The sequence below is a fragment of the Rhea pennata genome, chromosome 4 (assembly GCF_028389875.1).
Source record: "Rhea pennata isolate bPtePen1 chromosome 4, bPtePen1.pri, whole genome shotgun sequence".
Classification (NCBI taxonomy): domain Eukaryota; kingdom Metazoa; phylum Chordata; class Aves; order Rheiformes; family Rheidae; genus Rhea; species Rhea pennata.
In genome coordinates, this window is record NC_084666.1 from 38148290 (window position 1) to 38171709 (window position 23420).

At 36.0% G+C, this 23420-nt stretch overlaps 1 protein-coding gene across 1 annotated transcript in view; it reads left to right on the forward strand.

Moving 5' to 3' along the window:
- The window catches only part of VEGFC (vascular endothelial growth factor C), a 77835-nt gene that overhangs the window by 40862 nt on the left and 13553 nt on the right, over nucleotides 1–23420 (forward strand). Inside the window, exons 2-3 of the mRNA XM_062574670.1 lie at nucleotides 13615–13828; nucleotides 15216–15406. Coding sequence (XP_062430654.1) covers nucleotides 13615–13828; nucleotides 15216–15406 — 405 coding nt within the window. The remainder of the gene's footprint in view (nucleotides 1–13614; nucleotides 13829–15215; nucleotides 15407–23420) is intronic.

Here is a 23420-nt window from a genome sequence, read left to right on the forward strand (position 1 = left end):
TGTTGTTGTACAGACAGACAGTAATGAGAGAAATATTTTAATACGTGTGTCATTTGGTCTTAAAGACTGTTTACAAGAGTTTTAGGTATCTGATGTTAGAAATGATCCGAAGGGATGTTGCAGTTAAGCTCAGGAAGGTCACTGTATATGGAGCAGAGAACAGGGATCCTTAGGACAAGTATTTGTTACGTATCTCAGAAAGGCAGAGAATGGAAAGATGAATCTGGACATTTCAGAAGGAAAGCATTTTTTGTTGTGCTCTGTCTGCAGACTGCAAACTAGCATGGAGTAGTGCAAACCTGACTGAAAGAAGGTCAGAATAAGCCAAACAGGAATTAGAATTCACAGAAAAGATAAAATTTTAAGTTAATTTTAAAATTATGTATTTATTGTTACTGCTAGTTACTTTGCTTAAACTGCGTTGTCCAGTTCTGGTTCATACCCTCCATGTGTGTGCTCTATGTTGCTTACAGACAGAATAGCAAGATAATATAATTTAAATTAGACCAGTCTACCCTTTGAACTGAATCAATCTGCCAGTTTTTATCTGGTCTCCCCTATTATCAAATAAGATGTAATGCTGTGATGTAATACTGTGACGCTGCAGATGAAGTAGAATTGCAAGTTCTCATGTAAAGCCAAAAAGCCTCTGCTGATCTGTGCATCATCTGGCAATCAGGTGTGCAATCCACTGCCACTGAATGCACCAAAGGGACGAGAGGACGGCGGTCAGGCTGGTGCTAGCAGCCCGGCAATCCAAAGTTAACTAACGATGCTGCTGCTTAGTCCACGCTTAGGGGTAGCTGTGACGAGCCTTGCAGCAGTGTCCCAGACTTGGCATTGAGTTTGAGTCCCTTATTTATCAGTAAGCGTTAAGGTCTCTTTTGTATTTAAAGTAAATAACTGATAAAAAATCTCCTGACTAGGATGCATTTTTCTAGTATGAAAATACAGGTACCTGCATTGATTGGCAGTGATGGTTTCACGCTGTTTTGGAACGTAATGTAACCTTGAAAGTGCGTGCAAGTAAATAATATTCTTACCACCCTCACAGAGACCTCGAATAAGCTAAAAAATCTTGAGCACTGATTATAGATATTCTTCTGCTTTTAATTAAATGGATATACTTTACCCAGTGTACCATTTTACTTGTTAATGTTTCTGATTCTAATCAGAAACTTTGTTCTGTCATGCACTGCTCAAAAAGTCTTACTCAAATGCCAATAAAATTCTACTGAATTTCATATACAACAGAGAATGGAAAATACCTATAGGTATGTGTGTAACCATAAAAATATAGACAAATGAGTGTAATATTTTTTCTACTCTTCAAAAATGCTATAACTCAAAATTTCATAACGAGAGACTTTGTTAATAAATAAAAAAAAAAAAGTTAGAATATTGGCCTCATAAGAAAAATCAATCTGTTAACTTTCAGCTTTTCAGTTTGTTGCACCCAGATAATGTGTTGCTCACAAATCAGAAATGAATAGTCAAAAACTGAGGCTGACGAAAACATCTGATGTTGCCCAAGGACCAGCACAGGCTGAAGACAAGTGACTTGTAAAGAAACAAAGTCCATATGAAAAGTCATCAGACGACATTTTTAAAAATCATTCAGGAGTTAGATTTTAAATTTAACTTTTTCTCAATGTTTAATATAACAAGCAAAATGTTCATTGCTTACCAGTGCAACTTTCTTGTTGAAAGACTAGTAAATTAAATAGCCAAGTTTCTCTTGAAAATCCCCTGTGAAGCCAGCATATTTCTCTAACACAGATTATGTTTTTCTTTATAGAAAGTATTCTGCTATAACAGTAGAAAAGATATTAAGAAAATTACTTCATTACAGACAGTAGGGAGTTGAGATAGGATGAAGGAGTTGGAGCCTATGAGAGAAGTAACATTTTCCAGTGGTAAGATCAGGTAATGTTTGGCTTTCTACAAGGCCAGCTTTGATTGGATTATTTTTGGTATTTTGCTTGAAAGGCTTGAAGTAGCAAAGCCTGAGCCTGTGATCTGTAATAGTTTCACCTCTTAACACTTTTCTGTTTCATCCAGCAGAAAATCAAGGGTATAGCTGGCCGGGGACTCTGAGGCCTTACATTTTCACTAAGCCCCTGCTGAGGAGGGAATAGTGTGCAGAAGCCCACCGTTTCCTAGAAATTTCCTTGTTGCTTTGGGGTTTCTGCAGTTCGGAGAGGTGGGTGGGATTTTTGTCCTTTTTTTTTTGGGGGGGGGGGGGGGGGGGGGAGGGGGGGTGAATAGTGAGGGGCTGTGTTGCAGCGCTCCAGCAAGGTGCCAGGAGGGCTCGGAGGGTGCGAGAGGAGCTGCGGCGGCGGCGGGGCCGACCTCGGGGCACCTCGCTTGCGCTGGGCGAGGCAGGCGCTAGCCTGAACTGGCTTGTCAGCTGCGTCTGGGTTTCCTCATGCGTTCAGTTTGGATGGGGAAGAGACCAACAGGCCTGAACTGACAACTCAGAAACCCCCTTGCCATTGAATAGTACAGCTGGTCTGATTAAAAAAAAAAAAAAAAAGATAGCGTGCACTTTGTCTAGCTTACAGTGTTGCCTAATGATGGGAAAAAGAAGTTTGATGAACATATGTTGTGGGGTAAACTAAGGAAGACTTGCAGAAGACCGGATGAAACATCTTTTTTTACCAAAAAAAAAAAAAAAAAAAAAAAAAAAAAAAAAAGTAAGAAAAAAAAGGAATTGAGGAAAATAAACATGCTGTGTTAGGCAAAAATGTTTAAAGAAGTTGACAAAAGCTATTATGGATGTTGGGCAGATTATCGCAGTGTGGCAATTCTTAGTCAAGGAGCTGAACAAAAATTTAAGAAAAAGATTTTGGCGTAGGAAAAACATTGTCTCTATGTTTTAGCATACTGACTAATACAGTAGTTATATCAATAAGTTTTAAAAGCAAGTTAGCCTTTTTGGAATGAAAAATTTAGCAGCAATGGGGTAAACATTAACCGATAGGTAACAGGTTTTAAAGGTCCAGTAATGTTGACCAGGGAGCAGGAAAAGAAAGTCAAATATAACAAGGTGGATTGAGGATGAAAGACTTTAAAAACTCACTACAATATTAAGGATTAATAAAACTACAGATATTGTGACCTAAGGGACTGAAACATGCTATACATGCATGTATAGATGCAATACTTAAATATGCTATGAGGAAAAATCCAGTAATCCTCACTAAACAAAAATCCCATTGAAGTCAGTAAAAGATTTGGGTGAACAAGGAATGTATAACTGGGCAATTAGAGACAAACTTGCAGCCTGACCTTGACTGGGCCTTTGTGCCTGTGATTAGCTGTACCCATAGCATCGCGGCACATTTGTTTAAAGGCACAGTCAATTTTAATTAAATCTCAAAAAATGCAGTTATGCCTGCAGATTCATTAGTTAAATTTCTGATTGGTCTAAATGGCGAATGCAAATAATTGCAGAGATACAAATTAACCTTTAAAAATCTGAGTCTTGTGGAACAGCAAAATTCTACATTCTTTGTTCATTGCCTTCTCTGGCAAAGCAGGAATTTAACTGATACAGTTTAGTTTTTGTCTGTAATAATAATGTAGGTTGACATTTATCTGACTTTGCAGAAATGGAAGACAGGATACTGTTGTGTAGGATATCAGAAATAACCTCCAGGTAAATTAATAAATAACAGCATCTACCATAAACTTTCAGAAAGCAATGTTAATGCCTTCTGTTATAATTGTTCTGAAGCTACTTGAATATGAAACAAAATGTTCTTAAGGTTCATTTATTTGCATTCTTTTTTTCTCTTTTGTCATCCCAGTTAAAATAAAATCAATAATAAACATTTTCTTTTAAAAAAATTTTAATTCAGCATACCAGAAGTGTCATTCACACTCTCAGTTATTCTAATGGGACACATTGGTTTTATATGCAAATAACTGTAAATAATCTCTGCAATGTGGCTTTCAGAAGTGGTTTCATATGCAAAAAGGTCCCTTGCTGAAGAGTTGCTGGTAGTGCGCTAAAGAAGTTGAAATTTTTGTTCTGCATAAATTCTACTGCTTTGGCTTTCTTCTGGTAAAACCTGGACAAAAAGTCGCACAATCTGAAAAATTCCTGGAAAATTTTGAGAGGAATAAGTAATAGGATCTATCCTTTTCAGAAGGGGATATAGCTCTTTACTTTGAGTTGCATTTCACTTTCATCCTTTTTTTTTATTTATTTATTTTGTTTTTTGGTTGTTGCTTGCTTGTTTAAGAATACAGGCAACCCTGAATTCAGCAATATGTTAAAGGGTAGTTTCAAATAATGGCACTATCATAGTTTTTAAGATGCAGTATGGTAAATTTTATCAGATGTTAGGTACCTGCAATCCAGTGGAACCAGATAGCCCAGGGTATCCGTTAGAAATCTGTGTTCTTGCAAAAACTTCATCCTACGGTCAAGCCTCCTTTGAAAAGTCTTCTGGTAACACTGTGTTCAGCATTGGATTACCCAATGTCTCCTGTCAGTATAATTTAGGATCCAGTTTAATACTGCTAATGTTCTCTGACCTGTTTTAAGTAACATTACAGTACAATACACTATTCAGAATAATTAAAGCCTGAAATAATGGGCAACGTATATTTGTCCTGATTTGGTTGCATAGAAGGGAACTGTGACCAAATCCCAATCTGGTTGTTGGATTTGCCATTCTCAGATTCTTTTACTTTTTCCCATCTCTCATGTCTTGCTGACAAATCTCTTAATGCCTGTCAGGTTTTCACGTGGTACAATGAGCTTTTGCCTTCAGCGATACATAGGCATTACTTATTTTTCCATGATCAGTCAAAGACTCTTGATTTTTTTTTTCTTTTTCTTTTTTTTCCCCCTGCTCCCCCAAGTACAGAAGGGTTATGGCAGCTCCACAGAGCTGCAGATCTTTTACCCTGTAGTTCTCAAGGCGGTTGGCCCGCGCGGGGAAGCCTCTCCTCCCTCCGTCCGTGGGGAGGAATACCTGCGCGGCCGATGGCAGCCTCTGCAAGAGCGCGACCGGTGCAGGCTGTTCCCCCAGAGGAAGAATAAAATGCTATTCTTCTACACCAGACTGTGCCATACTGCTTGAATGTTAAAATGCTGTATTTGTTTGTGTTTAAATAGTTTGCTTTTAATGGAACAATATGCTTTTGTGTGCAAGAGAACGGTTTTGTTATTGTCTTTTGTTTTTAAACTGCTTTCAATGTAGTGCTGTGCTTAACGGCTTGAAAATAAATCTTCTTCTTTTTGTACTGTTCTAATCCATTTGGAATTTAGGGATTAAGATTGGATAGTGCTTTTCTCTGTTGTCTGGCTGCTTTTTTCCTGCAGCATCAAAGCACAAAGCAAAAACATTACAGGCTCAACGTCTAAACAAGTGTTTTTGTTTCTGTATGACTTCTCTGTAACAGATGTCAATGATAAAAAGACAAAAGAGATCCAAGAAAGCTCCACACAGAATTTAACATGGAATAATTTTCAAACCAGATTATCAGAATGGACAGAAATGGGCGCTGGATAGCAAGTCCTTTGCATTCTGTGCCTACCTCACACTAATTAAATTCAGATGGTCCCTTTTTTTGAGCCTATTTATCAGAGAAGTTTTATGTAAAATGTTTGGGCAAACCTCAACTTTGACAATAAAAATAAAAACTTCTTCTGGCATTTTATTAATGAAATGTAATAGCTTAATTAACAATAACTTAGCCGCTTGTTAGTCTGTTACTTTAAGATACCAAATAGACTCCTTTTTTCTCTTTTTTCTTTCCTTTTTTCCTTTTTTCCTTTTTTCCTTTTTTCTTTCCTTTTTTCCTTTTTTCCTTTTTTCTTTCCTTTTTTCCTTTTTTTCTTTTTTCTTTCCTTTTTTCCTTTTTTTCTTTTTTCTTTCCTTTTTTCCTTTTTTCCTTTTTTCTTTCCTTTTTTCCTTTTTTCCTTTTTTCTTTCCTTTTTTCCTTTTTTCCTTTTTTCTTTCCTTTTTTCCTTTTTTCCTTTTTTCTTTCCTTTTTTCCTTTTTTCCTTTTTTCTTTCCTTTTTTCCTTTTTTCCTTTTTTCCTTTTTTCTTTCCTTTTTTCTTTCCTTTTTTCTTTCCTTTTTTCTTTCCTTTTTTCCTTTCGATGTGTAAAATGAACTGAAGATACATGATACTAAATAGAAGAATCCGATAATATAATTTTTAATGAAATATACTTAGAAACTCCTGAAAATTTAATATGGTGTACAGGTTTCTAAGAGACTTTGTTAGCTTTTTCATTTATAGGAAAAGCACCTAGATTAATTCTAAAAAGTTATTCCGCAACTGGAATTGCTGTTTGATAACTGACTTGTTATTTAGCTTTTGTTGAGTTTTAAGCAGTGTATTATGTTTATAGCTGGAATATTTGTTGGAATAGGCAATGTGACAAGGTAGGTGGTCTTCTAATTAATAATTCTGTACAGATCTGTAAACTGTGCAAGGCTTGTTTAACAATACAGAAATCATGTCCTATTAGATTGAGACATTTGTTTAGGAATAAAGTTCAACTTTTTCTTTGAAATGCAATTGATCTTGTTTCATGGACTGTGAAATTATTTATTTTTAAGAACTGTTTTAAAAGTATAATTAATTCAAGAAAATTCTGTGACCTATTGCTAAATATTTAGACCATGGATTAATTATATTTGCTCAGAGCTTTAAATAGTGATTTAAACACTTGGTGAAAAGGAAAATTACTTGGCAATGAGAGAAATTATACAACACTGATAAGAGGTGATGTGTCCATGTAATACTTCTGCTTCACAAATAGCCACATTGTTAAAAACTTGTGAATAAACAAGAGTTGAATTTTAGACTGCTCTCAGAATAGTGAGAATGTTTCTTGTGATATACCCATATATGTTCAGCATAGCTCAGAACCATTCTTAAGAATAAATTATTTCTTATTGCAGCTGTTACAGAAACCTTTTTATATGAAGTATTGACTTCTAGAATAGAAAACATTGTGTAAAAACTATACCTAGTGCCTTTTTAAAGCCTGTCATTTGATATGTGGCCAGAAACCTAATCTGTCACCCTAATAATTCAGGTCTAAGATGTTTTTACAGAGCACCAGTACCCCAGAATGGGCTGGCATTGAAACTGAAATAAAGGAATTATCTCTTGTCTTTCAATTCAATACATCTCCACTTGATATTGAGAAGCTATTATAATTCTTCACTGCTTGTATTACATCTGCTAAAGTGATGACAGACAATTGCAGTTGTACCATGGTAATGGTTTTCTTCAAAAAACTGTCTTCATATTTGTTTGCTTTTACTGACAGAGCTAATGGCAGTTGCTAGTAAAAGTAACGATAATATCAAGGAAAGTTTAGTAGAAACTGAAAATAAACAATCTTAATATAAGGGCTTGGTAGTTTATTCTTGTGTATTGATTTTGATGAGATATGTCTGTTCCAAGCAACTCTCAGTTTTTAAGAGAATAAGATCTTATAACCAGACTTTTAAATCATAGTTCAGTTTTTAATTATTGACGTTTTCTTCACATTTGTGTGATTCAGTTTCCTCCGTAACGCTAGTTAAAAGTTGATTATTTGGACTTCAAAATACTACTTTTATAATGTGTTGAATTTTGTAGAACTATAGAACTACAATGTGGTGTCAACCCAGATGCCTCATAGCCTGGGACATACAGTTGGCACTAGAAACTCGCAGGTTGCAATGAACATGTTGGAGAGGGCACAGGCATTCTCATTCTGCCAATTATCTCCTTTTTTCGTATGTCATTATATGTTAGCCACCTACGTAACACAGCAGTCATCACAGTGTTTTCCTCTGGGCATGCACCTAGTAGCAGTGACCCAAGCATAAAAGCTGTAATCACTGCACCCCAAGGATGACCAAGAAAATAATACAGAAAGGTCATCCAATGCAGAACACACTGCCTAGTGTCTCCAGGATTTTGTCAGATATAAACCTTTCAGCAGTGTTGTTTCCCAGTCTAATTATAACGCTAGTTAGAAGCTTTGGTACTAATCTTTCGATCGATCAATTAAAGAACCCAGACCCAGCTTCACTTAGCAAGGAATGGTTATCTCACAGATTTCCATGACTGCTGCGCAGGAGCAGCAGCCTTTGACCTTTGATCTGTGGGCTCATCTAGTGCAAGCTCCTGAATAGTGAATTGAGTCTATTGATAATGGACTTGATTTTCGTAATTTATTTTTTCATTACAACTTGCTGTATTCTTAGCGATGCTCTGCAGGGATTCACTTGACCACTAATTGAAGACTATAGATGGGAAACTGTGTGTATTACACAGATCAGGCTGAAGTGCATGAGAATAAAACCTTTTCTGTTGCTATAATCCAATCATGAAATTGTTTCAAGAGAAGATCGTAAGTATTCAGGGTCTGGCTAAGATGCTACCAGCCTCTTTTGCTTTCTGTCACAGTCAGGATGGCGTTTCTCAGTTAACATCCTTCTTGTTCCCATTTCTACACACGCATGCACATGCAGTTTCTAACTGTATTAGATACTGTGTCATCTACAGCAATGTCTTCTTCACCCAGGCTCATAGAGACCTGGGAGAACCAGCCACCTAAGATGTGCTTCCAGAAAAACCAGCAAGCACAGCAGGGAGTTGCTCTACAGAGAGAGGAATGATTTTTCTCTCCCTTTCCCAGAGAAACTGGACTCGGATCAAAAAGGGTATTTTAATAACTCATGTCCATTGAAAGTATGAAACCGCTGGCATTTTGTTAGGGAGGGCTGGGAACCAGTCAGGAATGCAGGCACTTGGGGAATAAGCACCAGCCAAGAAGTGTGTTTCAGCATCCCAGCAGCAGCTAAATGGTGGACTTAAGGCGCAAATATAAGTTCCTTTGCAAATCTAAAATCTGAGGTTGTTTCAGAGTATTCCAAAGACACCTGAATAAAATACTTCCTGAGAAGTGCTGACTCATATAAAAATTGGATATCCCATAAAGTGGAAATTACTCACTAACTACCTCAACTTAAACATTCATAAATAGATAGCAATATTAAATAATATAAGCCTGGGATGGTTTTCCTGCAGTTTACATGCCTCTTTCCTCCCCCTCCAAGAACGTTCTAAACCAAAGAAAAATTGTGACTTATAATTTAGAAGTGAAACTTTCATAGTCTTAAGTTTCTCCTTACAGCCAATGTCTATCTGCCTTTTTAACAAACTCTTTCATATCTCTCATGAAACTCATTGGTTTTTCATTCTCTGTTCACCTTGTACATTCTTTTTCTTCTATTTGCTTTCTTTGTCTGGTATTATTTTTGGCTTTTAAAGTGCCAGAAAACATAAAAGTTACTTACAACATAACATATTTCATACTACATTTATTTATTTTACACCTTCCTTCTTATTTATAATGTTTGATGTGTTTTGTACGCTCTTTGGAACACCGACCGATTCTAATATCTGTTGTTTTCATGATGCTTTGTTTTAGTTCAGATAACTGTAGCAGTCGTATTACTTATTTCATGTTAGATGAAATACAAACTGATGCTCAGTGTTATCATTTCATTTCTGTAAGGCACTGTTTTCTGACTGTATGCAATGGCAACTTCAAAGTTTGCAATTTTGGATAGCCCATTCAATTTTACTAGTGCCAAGCTGGTGCATAGAAAATCAAAATCAGGTCTACTGTAGTATGACTGCAGCAACTGTAGGTGATATTCAAAAAAGTTGATTTTAATTCTTAGGTATGGCTAAGATACTTTCTTTAATTAGAGTATTTCTTTTTTACTGATACCAACTTCCAAAACACTAGTGCTGACATACGTGAAAATTGCAGTAAAACACTATGCAAGTGAAATGTATAAACATTCTTTTCTTTTTCGAATTTCCATTTGCTTGCAGTTGTTTTCAACATTCTGATTTAACTACTTGATTTTTTAATGCATTTCAGTTGGACAATAAATGCAGTACACAAGCGTATTAAAATGGAAGGTTTTATAGACAGAATTTTCCTATTAAGAATTGTCAACAAAATCCTTGAAAATGAAATGAGCTGACAACTATAATTGGAGCAGATGCATGAAGTGCCATTATAGCACATTGCAATCAATTGAGTGTCATGTAATCTGCCAAATATTAAGTGTTCTGACCTTTGCTATTAATAGAGGTGGACACTGAGGACATGTGAAAGACAAATAACAGAATGCATGGAAAAATTAGTATAGATTTGATATTGCTAATAGTTAAGGAACCTGGTTGATATCCTGCCCCTCTGATTCTAAATAATAATTTTATGAAAAAATGGACATACCATGGTATGTAAAGGAATCTCACATGATGGAAAACATATTGTGATAGAATAGGATGTTCCTAAATTAAGTGATTTATAGTGAAAGAGAACTTGTTTATTAGCTCTACCACTTTATTTATACTTCTCACTTTCCCCTGCTCATCATGAAATAATGTGGAAGAGGTGAAATGAAGCAACTTTGGCTTTACTGCATTCTCAATTCATTCTTGTATTTTTAAATTGTTATTTTACTCAAAATCTTTTTGCAGAGGTTGGCTAGTCAAAGGTTTAGTCAAGCTTTTCCTCCAGAATGTAACTCCTGGCAGTTTTAAGTGATCATGCAGCACAACATTGATAGTATGTAAAAATGACCAGAAGGGTAGACTGGCCAATTGAAGGCCTGTGTAATGATTTTTTTTTGTTTTTTTTTTTTCTTAAGGGCACAACAAAACAGAAACCCTAAAAAGCCATTAACTGACTTATAAAAAGCAAAGAAAATAGAATACGTAGGACAGAGAAAACGTCTTCCTCTGCAAGCACTGATTTTCTGCTTTCTCCTGAAGGTAGAGCATAGATCCTAGAATGTCTTTCCAGTAAAATGTCAAGTAATTGGTCCAGGATTTCATGTGAAGTGCCCTGCAACTGATTCAGCTGAAAATCAGTGGACTGTTTACATCTACTAGGAAGTATATTCTGGGCCTAAAAGTTTTAGCATTGCTCTTATCAAAACAGTTGTTAATGTTATGTTACTTTCTGGCAATAGACTGATTGTTAGGTTTAATATTAATTGATTTTATTTTAAATTTAAGATTACATTTGGGAATAACCAGCACAGTGTGAGTAACTGCATATCTGAATTGTATTGCTTCCCAAACTTCACTAATTTGATCTCACCTAAGATTGCTGAAAATAAGAGCTCTTCTGATTTGTAGTATGTTTTTTCGTGTTATATTCTTTGTGCCTTATCATAATTTCTGAAAATTAAAGTCTTGATTTCTGTTGCATTTTGAGGTTTAAAATACTTTCTGTGTGTGTTCTACACTAAAAGCCTATACCCAATTGAAGAAGGAGCAAAGAGCTTGGAACAGAAAGTAGGGATATGTGTGTCAGCGTATTTTTGTGAAATTAATCAAAATTTGGACAAAGCAGAAAATTTCTGTTGCCAGGCAAAACTATTATACTTAGAAAAATAGTTTTATTCACTTCTTAAAAACCTAAGAACCTCACTTTAAATAATCTTTAACAATCTGATGTTTTTGCTATATGCAGGAGACACTTCTAATCAACCAGAATTTAAGATTGAGTTCAGTGTGCATGTCAACAATAATTTTTGATTGTCATACAAAAAAACAAATGCTGCTATGTTCCTTTAAACAGTTTCACACAGACGAGAGTAGTTTGCAGCAGTTCAAAAATGCATGCCTTTGGCAGGCTTCCTGTGACTCTATCAGGAAGAGATCACTGATATGTGTGTCAAGGTAATACTGGAAACATATACCAAAAGCTAACCTTTTTTTTTTTTTTTTTTTTTTTTTTTTTTTTTGCTAAGTTTGAAGAGGTGAAAGAACAAAAGCCCTCTAGTGATTGAGATTTTTCAAAGCAGAAATAATTCTGCTGGAATAAACTAAGCAGAAGATAATTCTGCTGGAATAATGATGTTTCATTTTTAAAAATCAAGCTTGTGCACCTGCTGCAGAGATCGTTTTCCTGTTGCGCCGTCCGAAAGGTGTGCGCCCGCTTGGCTGTCACGTGCCGTTAATGGGGCACTTCGCATTGCATTTTGCTTGTGGCTACGCAGTCTCTGAGGAGTTCCTCAAAGGGTGGCATGTGCCAGCTCCCTTTCTCTTTCCAGGCCCCCCGTGGTTTACGCCAGGGTGCAGCTATTACAAGTTCACTCTTACTAAACAGTTTCCAGCTCTCTGCCTTTTATATAGCGGACGGGCATCGCGCCTTCGACCGGGCTCGGCAGCAGCTGAGGCAGACTCACAGTATTCGCTTCTCCTGGATTTGGCACCTGATGGGATAGCGGGTGCCACACTGCGCCCCTTCCCGTCCTGTTTCGGTTGCCTCTGAGGTACGGAGCGCTTTTGGTACAGGTGCGCGAGCTCAGGACGAGTTGTTTTAGTCAGGTAACGCGCTCTCGAAGGAAGCTAACTGGCTGCTTCGTCACTGATTAAGTTCGATTAAGAATCTTGAATTTAATTTTCTATAGCTGTGTGTTTCCTGTTTTAGGCATGTTTTTTGCTCTGTCGCAGCCTTCTGTTTCCTTGACCGTAGTGACAGTTTTGTAGTGACGTGTCCAGAATCTACAGCCAGTTGCTGAGATGCTTTTTACCACGTATACTTTTATATAGGGTGTCTCATACTGCCATCTAAGGGCAATGGAGCCTGAGAAGGTGACTAAAGGTGCTCTATAATTTTTTTTTACTACTTACTTCCCTTTTCATAGGCTTTTGAGAAGTCAGCAATTTATGAATGAGAGGATGAGCAGGGATTCACAGGAGTCCTTTGGAGTATACGCTGTTTCAACTACGAGTGTAGAGCAATCTTCCAGGAATGTGGAGTAAATGAGAAAGCAGAATGTAAATCTGAGTCATAACCTGTTAGAAAAATGGAAATACGAAGAATTTTGTGCAAAAGCCAGCAAACAGGAAAGTCTAGTTGCAAGATTTGAGACTACTCTTGAAAAAACTTGTAACTCTTGAAAAAACTTAGCGACCTGAGGACTTTCAATTGAAACTCTTACCGGTGTTGGAGTGTGTAGTTCAGATTTTTAAAAGTATCAAAGTCCCTGAACTCCTGCTAATTTAAGGCTTAGTGTTTTATATTGAGAAATTGCTCAGTAATATTTTCCCTAAAAAGGTACAAAATAGCACAGATTTTTCTTTTTCTAATTCTGCTTTCATCATATTGAACTTCTGTGTGTTTTTATTTTCCTTGACTTTGGGAAAATGGGCAAAAATTTGGTGTCAGTTTAAGTGTATATGATGCTAAATAATATTTAAATATTTGGTGGTTGAAACATTCAAAAATTTATTACAAAAGCTTTTTGTCAAGAATAAAATGCAATTAATTTTCTTAACCTGCAAACCGTACTTGTATAGACTTACTTCTACAGGTCCTTTCTCACACACGTAATGTTCTGCACTACGTGCTTGATAAAGAATCAAAGCACTTCAGCATTTGTCAGTATAGAAATATGTCATCACCAACTGAAAAACAGCAGACTTTGTAATGACAACCACTTTGAGCATAACTTTATTTTACAGTATACGACTTGTTTTTCAAGCTAGTTTCCAGAAATCTTGTGTAAGAGAAGAAGTAATTAATCTTGCATGTAACTCTTAACAGGCTCATGCAAGCAAAGACCTGGAAGAGCAGTTGCGGTCCGTGTCCAGCGTGGATGAACTCATGACAGTGCTTTACCCAGAATACTGGAAAATGTTCAAATGTCAACTGAGGAAAGGAGGTTGGCAACACAACAGGGAACACTCCAGGTTTGACACAAGATCAGATGATTCACTGAAATTTGCTGCAGCACACTATAATGCAGAGATCCTGAAAAGTAAGTGAAGTATGTTCTAACACACAGTAAATTCAAATCTAAAGATTGTCAGTTGTGTCAAAAACATTTTAATAGCTAAATATTGTCACTATACCACCCTCAAAAGTTTGATTTGGTATAATGGCTATAATGTAAAATTCTTCACTATGAAACTTCCATAATGAAATAAGTTGTTCCACATAGCTATTTTTGGTACTTTCATTCTAAGAAAGGGATATACTACTTTCTCGTTACAGTAGCTACTGGAAGTTAAGCGTTTGTCTTCAGGTACAAAGAATCCTTCTGCTTTTTAGAGGCTGTAAAGATTTTGCAGAAGGCAAGAGGGCACTAATAATTGGATGCAGAAAGTGAACCAGTTTTGTTCTTTTCCTACAATTAAATTAAGGCTGGTAATGCTTTCTTCTAATATGTACTGCTGCTTTGGGAGACCAATTAATGCACTTAAATTTTTTCCTGTTACAAGAGGGCAGTTGTGCTGTTATATGAGAGAAAAAAAAATCAAACAAATTTGCCCATGTCCCTTATTGTTTCAGGTGGCACGGACAAAATTACAGTTTATGGTTGAGCAAGTGTTTGCAGGCAGAGGTCCACAGAATATGCAAAAGGCATATTTTTCAACATCATTCTTGAAATCGTGTAGCTTAACACAGTCTTTAAGGTACACGTTAGGTGAAATTTCTATTCTCACTGAGTTGCCTATCAAAAACTGGCTCCAAGACAGAATAAAGAGCCTGTACAGCCACAAGTCTTCTGGCTGTTTAGTGTAAGACTGCATTTGTCAAAAGGCTGTATAACACTATGAAAAATATTTGCTGGAATTTGCGTGAGTAAGGTGGACATAAGGATCACCTTTAAGATGAAATAATAGAGTGACATAATTGCTAAGTAATACCAAAACCCTTTGTTTTAAATTACACATTTTGTAGTTAAAGTGAATAGGCATTCAAATTAATTTCAGATTAATCGTGTAGGCGTCAAATTTAATGTTTGTAATGTATAGTATGATCCATATGAATACTGAGTAAGACAAGTTAACATTTATTTGCAGAGATGTGAAGTAGTTCTCTAGACTTTGCTCAAGGTGAGATTCACCCCAAGCAAAAAAAGAAAGGAAGTGTACATCTTCAGCTATGGATGCCGTAAGATCTGCCCTGCCTTGTTTAGTTTCATGTTAGCTTCACTGTGACTTTGCCTCTGCTCCATGACAACACAGTATATGCCTGTGAAGAGAAATTAGCTAGAAGTTAACCTAAAAAGATGTGTATTTCATTGAATAAATGTATATTCTGGTTCTAAACTTAAAAAGAAAAATCCTACTAATTGACTGCAGGAGTATTATTTTAAAACAGCTGCTTTATAACACACGAACCTCCATATAACTTGGCAGGTATTGATACTGAATGGAGAAAAACTCAGTGCATGCCACGTGAAGTTTGCGTGGATGTGGGCAAAGAGTTTGGAGCAACTACAAACACCTTCTTTAAACCCCCATGTGTATCCATCTACAGATGTGGAGGTTGCTGCAATAGTGAAGGACTCCAGTGTATGAATATCAGCACAAATTATATCAGCAAGACAGTAAGTTCTCATTCTCATTACAGTCAAAGTGGTCTTACTAATGTGTATATGATCATGAATATTTTAAATCTAATTACTGCTACTATGGGGAAGTAAAAAAATCAAATCCAGAATATGAAGAAAAAACAGCTGAAGAGGCTAATGCCCAGAAAAAAATATATAACACTCTCCTCCACCAATATTATGATGTTGTTTTTTTAAAAAAATAGATTATGATGTCCAATTCTCAGTTTTGAGATTATTCATGAAATTTAATTCTATCCTCTTTTTGCTTCTACCATCTGCCTGCTGTATGAGGCAAGCATTCTCTGGAAAAATAGTCTGTAATTTTGTTAATGAAGACTGTATTATAACGTGTGAACAGGATGCATATTGCATAGATAACATGCATCTATGCGTAGCCATAGATGTAGCTTCTCCTCACTTTTAGGAACTCAACTTTAAAATTTTAAGAGATGTTAGTACAATGTAGTTTTTTAGTATGTAATTTCCCCAGGTGCATGTATTTGGGTTTTTTTTATTCTCCTGGTTCAGGCATAGTGATGGGGTAAGGGAGTATGCAGAGATTACGCATTGAGCCTGTCAGCCATCTTTTAAGGAAAAATGTAAATACTTTATTCTATTTTATGTAGCTGTGGTAATTATTATATCATCTTAGAACATCTCCTTTCTCAAACATCATGTAAAAATAGTTTTATCTTTCAAACTGTTTGCTAAGCTACTTTTATTTTATCTAAATACTGGTAGGCTTTTTCATTTTTACCATTTCTTTCTGATGCTCTGAACTGTACTAATTCTTAGTATAAATCTTTGCTTCCTTTTTCAAATAGATTCTTGCTGGTAAGATAACACATGTCTCCATAAAGAAGGCATGCAATTCCATAGCCCACTGTAATATGGTAGTACATGGGAATGTCATTCGCTTTGGAAACTTCTTAGTGCTCTGAATCTTCTTGAGAGGGGATTAGGAAATGGGAAGTGTGATCAGGAAAGAAAAAAACAACTGTTTTAGTACATTTTACCTCTGCCCCCATTTCTCACCAAACCCATCCATTTGAAATGGTATCTTCTACCAAGAATTTTCAGTCCTGAGTGTGAGCTGGTACTGGACAGCTATAGAACACAGGGATAATGTAACTTAAGTAGCTTGAACAAGGAAAACTACTAACACTGATTTCTTTCCTTCCCCCTCCCCAAAAGCATAACTACCATCAGCTGGGGACCCTTTTTCTTTAAAAAAAAAAAAAACAGAAGCATTTATAAAATTTAGCTAACCCGAATAAAGAATGATCTAGTTACAGAAACAGTGGTTACATGTAGCACAGATTTCCAGTTCTGTGAGCACAACGCCAGTTAGAGATAAATAATCCCTATGCACTCCTATAATCATGACATAATCATGTCTTCACCAAAGTACTAGGGGTAGTTAGTTAAAGATTGAGAAACTGAAGAGAAAAATATTAAAAAAAAATATTAAAGGGCTCATCAGAAAGAAAGAAGAGGCAACAGCCTTCTTCTGTTTCTTTATGTATTCAGCAAAGCAAGCATTTTATCTCCGAGTTTTCTGTCCTGCTTCTGCTCTCCAGTTTTATTTGGTGCTTGGCAGAACACAATTTTAAAAATACCTTTATAAAAGAGGAGAGCTTAGTCTAGTGATATTTTTACATTTGTCATCTCAAATCTTCTTCAAATTGTGTGAACGCAGCTTATCAATCTATAAGCTATATCAAATGGTCATCAGAGAGAAGAAAATATTGGATTCAAGACCCTTCTGTGGAATTTGTAACCCCTACATATTTACTTTAGCTACTATTACCCCTTTATTTCCTGAACAAAATGATAACAAATGACTAGTAACCAGGCATCTTTTGTTTTTCCGTAAGTCATCATGGTTTTAGCTTTATTTTTGTTGCATAAACTCCATAAGATAACTTGCAGAGACTTCATGTGTTCATTCCATAGAAAAAGTGCCTCATGGGAAATGAATTTCAGAGCTATGTCTTGCTATGAGGGCAAACCCTGGCATTGTTTCCAGGCATAAAAAGCTAAAGAAAGTTGATCTCAACTTTCATCACATTTAATTAAAATCTCACTGGAAAGGAGCTAAGCACAGAAATTATTTTTATGAGGAACAAATCATTGATTGGCTTTGATTGGACTAGATCAGATGTTCCCAGATTGGTTTGTGGAACACTGGTGGTCCAGAAAAAGGTCGACAGTCCTCCAGTGCTGGCTGTTCTCCTTTCTAGCTGCTTAATTTTATTAAAAGAAAAATAGAAAAGTATTCTACTTTTGATTTTCATACTGGTTTTCCACAAGAACTGTTCTGTATTTGCTAAGGGGTGTTTATACAATCATGGTTGGGAAATGAGACAGTTTAGTCACTCAGATGTGGCACAGGGTCTATGAAAATTGGGAACCCCTAGGCTAATTCATAAAACACTGTAGGTTTTTTCCTTCTCCTTTCTCCATGGTGCTGTAATAGTCCAGATTTGTAAGTGATGGCTTGACGAATAAAAACCTATGGGGGAGGTGTGAGATTTCTTTTTGTAATCGCTATTAATCAAATATCAATTCTCTGTTTCCCTGGCACATGAATGTGTGGCAACAGTTACGGAGACTGGAACTACCTGATGCAACAACTGCCCGACCATCAGCTGTACTCTGTGTACACCCCACCCATGAGTACTTGCTTATAATAAGGGTGAAGGGAAGCAGGGAGAAGCCAAAGAGCCATCTCTTTCCATTTGTTCTTTTGGCTGGCAGAATGGACCTCTTTTTGGTTCCTTTCAGATCATTTGATGCGAAGGTCCTAAATCGTCTTGCTCCATGATTAGAGTAATAATCTCTCAGGGGAATGCATCCTTCCAAACAGTTTGAAATTAGATGTAGAGGAGTTTTTCTCACAGGAAACAAGCTAACAGCTTGAAATTGTTTGCCATATCTGAGATATACATGATGTTCCTTTATGCAATTTGGAGATACATATATCACAAGAATTTTCAGTCATTTTGAACTTTACCATTTATGTCTTTTCCCATGCATTTTTCTGTGTTAGACTGATGAATGCAATGATATAGTAAGTGCTATTATTAGTAGGAGATAAATCAATATAAATGCCAACAGTTTTCTGTTAAAATTTCTGGAAAAAAAATAAAGCGGTTCAAATATAAAAAGTAGAATAAGGAACCCTAGCATGTTAAACAGATATGAAATGTATTATCTCAATGAGATATCTGTTGTCATTTCATACATAAGCCATGAAATCCTTATGTTTTTTGATATGATCTGCAGTTAATCTAGGCAATAGTAATATAAATAATAATAATACGCCATTTTTCAAATAACTTGTTTTCTTTCTTTCCAGTAAAGAGATGTTTGGAGTTTTGAAATCAAACAGCCTTATATGCTTAGCTTGAAAGTCTCTCTAGACGTATTCTGCTGTTATACTGGTTATATTTGGCCTGCCTTAATGACACTTTAGGAAGTGCAAAGATCACAAGTCATGGAAACAAAGATCACAAGTCATGGAAACTGAGAGTCAATCAATTTAAGGGAAAATTGCCAAAAAACCCCCACAATTCATCAGGAAAACATATGTGTAGTTAATGCAAATCGGGGGAAGAAAATCATATATAAGCCTTATATTTTGAAAATATCTCAAATGGTAAGCTTCCGTCATCCTAAAAGGAAAATTAGAGTGTTGATTCATTTATATTTCAGAATTCACTGATCGGAAATGTAATTTCATATGTGCCAATATCCAGTGTATCAGCAAACATAATGATAGTGCTGACTAAATTAATTTAGCCACTGAAGCTAAGAAATACTTTGTATGTTAATCAGCAGTTTATCTGAGATAATACTGTAGAAATACAATACGTCATTAACTCGTGTTAGTCTAAAGAAAATTATCAGTACCATGAATCAAAATACATGCCTTAAAAAGATCAGTGAGGGGGAATATTGGAATTTTTATTGGATAGACATTCTGATGGCTTTTTTAGTCAGGCTTTGGGAGATACCTATCTACTGCTAGATTTTACAAAGTTAAAATCATGTTGAGCCCGAGGTTGTGGACCAGACTCTGGTCCCACCCTTCTTTCTGTTCTCCACTCCAGCTCTGTAAATGGCTAAAGGAAGAATTCTGCCAGTGCGGGAACTGAAAAGAGCCTGCTGCATGGCGATCTGCAGTACCACGCAGCTCTGGCCTGGAAGCTCTTTCAAGGATTACTGAAGAAAGAACAAGGTTAGGAAGCAGAGGGGTTGTTGCCCTTGGCATCGGTTTTTGCCCATTGCAGACTGCCAAAGGCCAAGTCTGCCTGGATGGCACAAGCCAGAGCCACCTTTGCCCTGCCTCCTCTTGCTGTGCCTCTCGCTCAGGTACAGCACAGAGCCTCCTCTCACATCGAGGATTTAAAGAAATGTTACATCTAATGAATGAACAAGCGGAAAACAAATCCACTTGTAACAAATCCACATACATAATTCTACAAGCAATCTAGACATACTTTTACCTTTCTTATTAATCCAGAAAATTCTTTAATTACATACCTTCTGACCCCTGGTAATAGGGAGTTATTGGTTATATATAGTCAATTCTAGATTCATTCTGGGAGTAATTATAACAACAACAGTATGTAGCACTTATATGGAATGTTTTCACTAGCAGATCTCAATTACCAATGTTATCTCCATTTTGCAGATGAGGTAAGGAGGAAATGCATGGGTTGCCCTAGATTGTAGAGAACACTTAGCCTGGAATTCAGTATTCTGTCTGCGAGTTAACACTGCTGATAGCTTTAAAGATACAGTGATTTAAAAAAAATAATTTTTTAGGTTTATGATTTATTGTGGACAGAACTTTGTAACTGTGGAGGGTAAGAATTCTCAAATATGTGAGGAAACTTTTGTTATCTTGTATTTAATCACTTGATAAATTGCTGGAGTTTTTGGTGCAGGACCATTTGCCAAATGCATATATATTTTGAATCTGTATCTTAATCATAACCTATAGAAAAGTGAAGTATATTTTTATTTCTGTGCCTTTTAAAGTTTAAGGAAATTACAACTTTACCTGTAGGCACTTGGAGTTAGAAATACATGAAAAAGAAACTGATGTTCAGGTCTGTAAGATACACTGCCTTTTGTTTTTGGCTGGTGCAGTGGAGCTAAGATATTTTGAACACTGAAAGATATTAGATACTGAACTATGTACCTGCTTGAACCTGCTGAAAATCCCTGGGGAATAAAGGGTAGGTGATTACCCACCCAGACCTGTGTAAAAAGATATATCTTAAAACAATGAAGTATAAAATATCTTAAAACAATAAAGTATAAAAGTCCAAGTGTATAAAGAAAAAGGACCTTCCTTCATTTTTGGAGATCACTGTTTCATGGCTGGCTACACTAAAAGACAGATTTAAGATGGGGAAAATATTATGTACAAAATATTATCTGTAGATAGATTTGTGATGTATATATGTGTTCATAAGAATTATTTTCTTTCTCTCCCTGTTCTTTCAGGGATGTTCTGAGATAAAGTGGACAAATCTGGTTTAGTGAGGTGGTCTCTAGAGTCTGTGTTTTTAGTAGTGCAAAATGACAGCTATAAACATCAGAAAAACAACGGGGATTAGTATAAATAAAGTCTATAAATACTTTTCCTTGCTATTCATATATTTAAAAATATCCAGTGACATCTCTGAAAATTTCTTACAGTGGTAATGAAATGAGTCCCCAATGGCTGGTGCAGCTCTCCTTGTGGAAATGGTATAACTGTCGCTGGTCTACACCGAAAGACTTTATCTCCCATTTTTTAAAGTCAAGGATTATCAGTCTGTATTAGGTTCTCTACTTCAAAAAATTGAAAAAATAACTATTTCAAAGCAATATGCATGTTTGCTCATGTTTGCATTTTATCATAGTAATTTATGGCAGAAATCTAAGTTGAGAAAACCGTGTTCTTAATGGTGAACAACTTGTTTATTTACTTCCATCTAGAAAAAATTAAAGGAGTCTGGAGTACAAAAACGGATGTATATGTTACTGAGGAAAGACTATTGTATAGAAATCTGCCTAGAAATATTTAGACAATTAAGTTCAACAAAGAGTGCATTATCATAACGTGTCAGGAAGTGAAGCCAGGTTCTTAGTTGACATTCATGGTATGCTCTCTGATAAAAGAATACTTCAAAGTACTGCGTTTTGCTGCTGTTATTTAACATTATCTGAATACTTTGAAAAGTAAATATAAAAATAGCTGTTAGTGTCTGAAGCGCCTATGATTTAAAAAAAGAAAAAAGGAACCTGAAGAATAAATCTATTTTAAGATGTAAAAGTGCATAAATAGTGCATATATTAGATCTGTTTTATAGAGTAACAAGTTATATTGATAATTAAAGCATGCTTGTTTATACTCTGGATGTGAAAAAAGTTGCACTGGAAAGGGAATATTAGTCTTTCTTACCTGCACAAAGGCAAGAGGTATAAAGTTGTAACTTTTTCTCGTATAGTACCAATGACTGTGATGGTTTTAGCACAAAATTCTTGCTTTAAACTGACTTCATTTTTTATTTGAAAGTCTTAATGCCATTTACTGTACAGGGCCCTTGTATTTCTTCGTGACGCAAGAAATGGGAAACAACTTTGTTTTATAAACCCACAGTCTTGCTTAGTGGTAAGCAAGCCTCGTGTATGCAGCCTAATATTCAGATTACTCGCTATATTCCATTTTAAACCCTGTTTTCTTCACAGCCTAACTATGTTATCTTTAAACATTAGGGATTTAAATTTTCTATGCCAGAGGTCTGTCTCAGCTTGATATGTTGGGTTTTTTTTTTTTTTTTTTTGTTTGTTTGTTCGTTTTGTTTTGTTTTTTTGCTTTAAAACTTCAGCCAAAGTTGTGGTACTTCTTTTTGTTAGACTGGAGTGAGAGAGAAATGTATGGCTTTACCTGTAAAAACAAAAATGTAACTGGGATTTGTTTTTCTCTGAAAAAATTTTCATTCCCATGTTTTAGGTGAAGCATATGAAACTTGCTTTTTTGCATTAGGAATGTGTGCTGTTTTGTGCTCAAGATAATCTGCCATACCTTTTAAGCCTTAGAAATGGCCAAAGGCCTTAGAGGACAAATATTTAGAATTATTTGCAACTAGAGCACTTTATAACATGAAGTTATAAAGTGAACAACAATGTTGTTACGGTTTCAGATCTAGGCATCTAAATCCCATCTCGTAGGGAGAGTTTGTGTATCGCTGGGATCTCCCCTTTATCCCCCCGTGCTGAGAAGGAGGGACCCTGGTTGACTCAAAAGGAGCGCAGACTAAAAGCGTGCCTACTGTAATGCCAAAATATTTCTAAAAGGTCCCAAGAAGAGAGATGGGAATCAAGCTTTGCACATTTGCTGCCCCTGTGGCTGGGCTGGAATGAGGCTGGCATGGAGAATAGTGGCGCTAGGTAAAGATCTCGGGATGCAAGGCCTTGAAGAAAAATATTAGAGAGGATGAGAAAGACTGGAAGACCTGCAGACTAGATATCAGTGACAAAACCATCTCAGACTGACAAGATTGGTGGTGTTAATTTCTTGTGAAGTGCGTTAACAGCATGTATTTTTCAGCTGTTCTTCAGATACATACAACTTTCATTAGTATGTGTTAGATATTCAGATTAACAGACTATTACTGATTTCTGGTACCATATTAGTTCATGTGGAAGAAGCTGGAACAGAGGCTTAGCTGTAATTTTGTGCATTTTTAATTTTTCCTTAGTATATAATACTCTAGTTTGCTATCAGTTACAGCCTTCTTGGTTGTTTTTCTATTGAGTTCCTAACCTCATGCAGTGCTCAGAATAGATGGTAGCACATATGCACAGGACAGCATGAGCAAGTTAAGTCTGATCTTTCTTTTTTCTTTCTTTCTTTCTTTTTTTTTTTTTTTAATTTTTGAGTATTTTTTATCCAATTTTAGCAACACTTATTAATGCACTTTAGTTTACTCTTTAATATATTTTA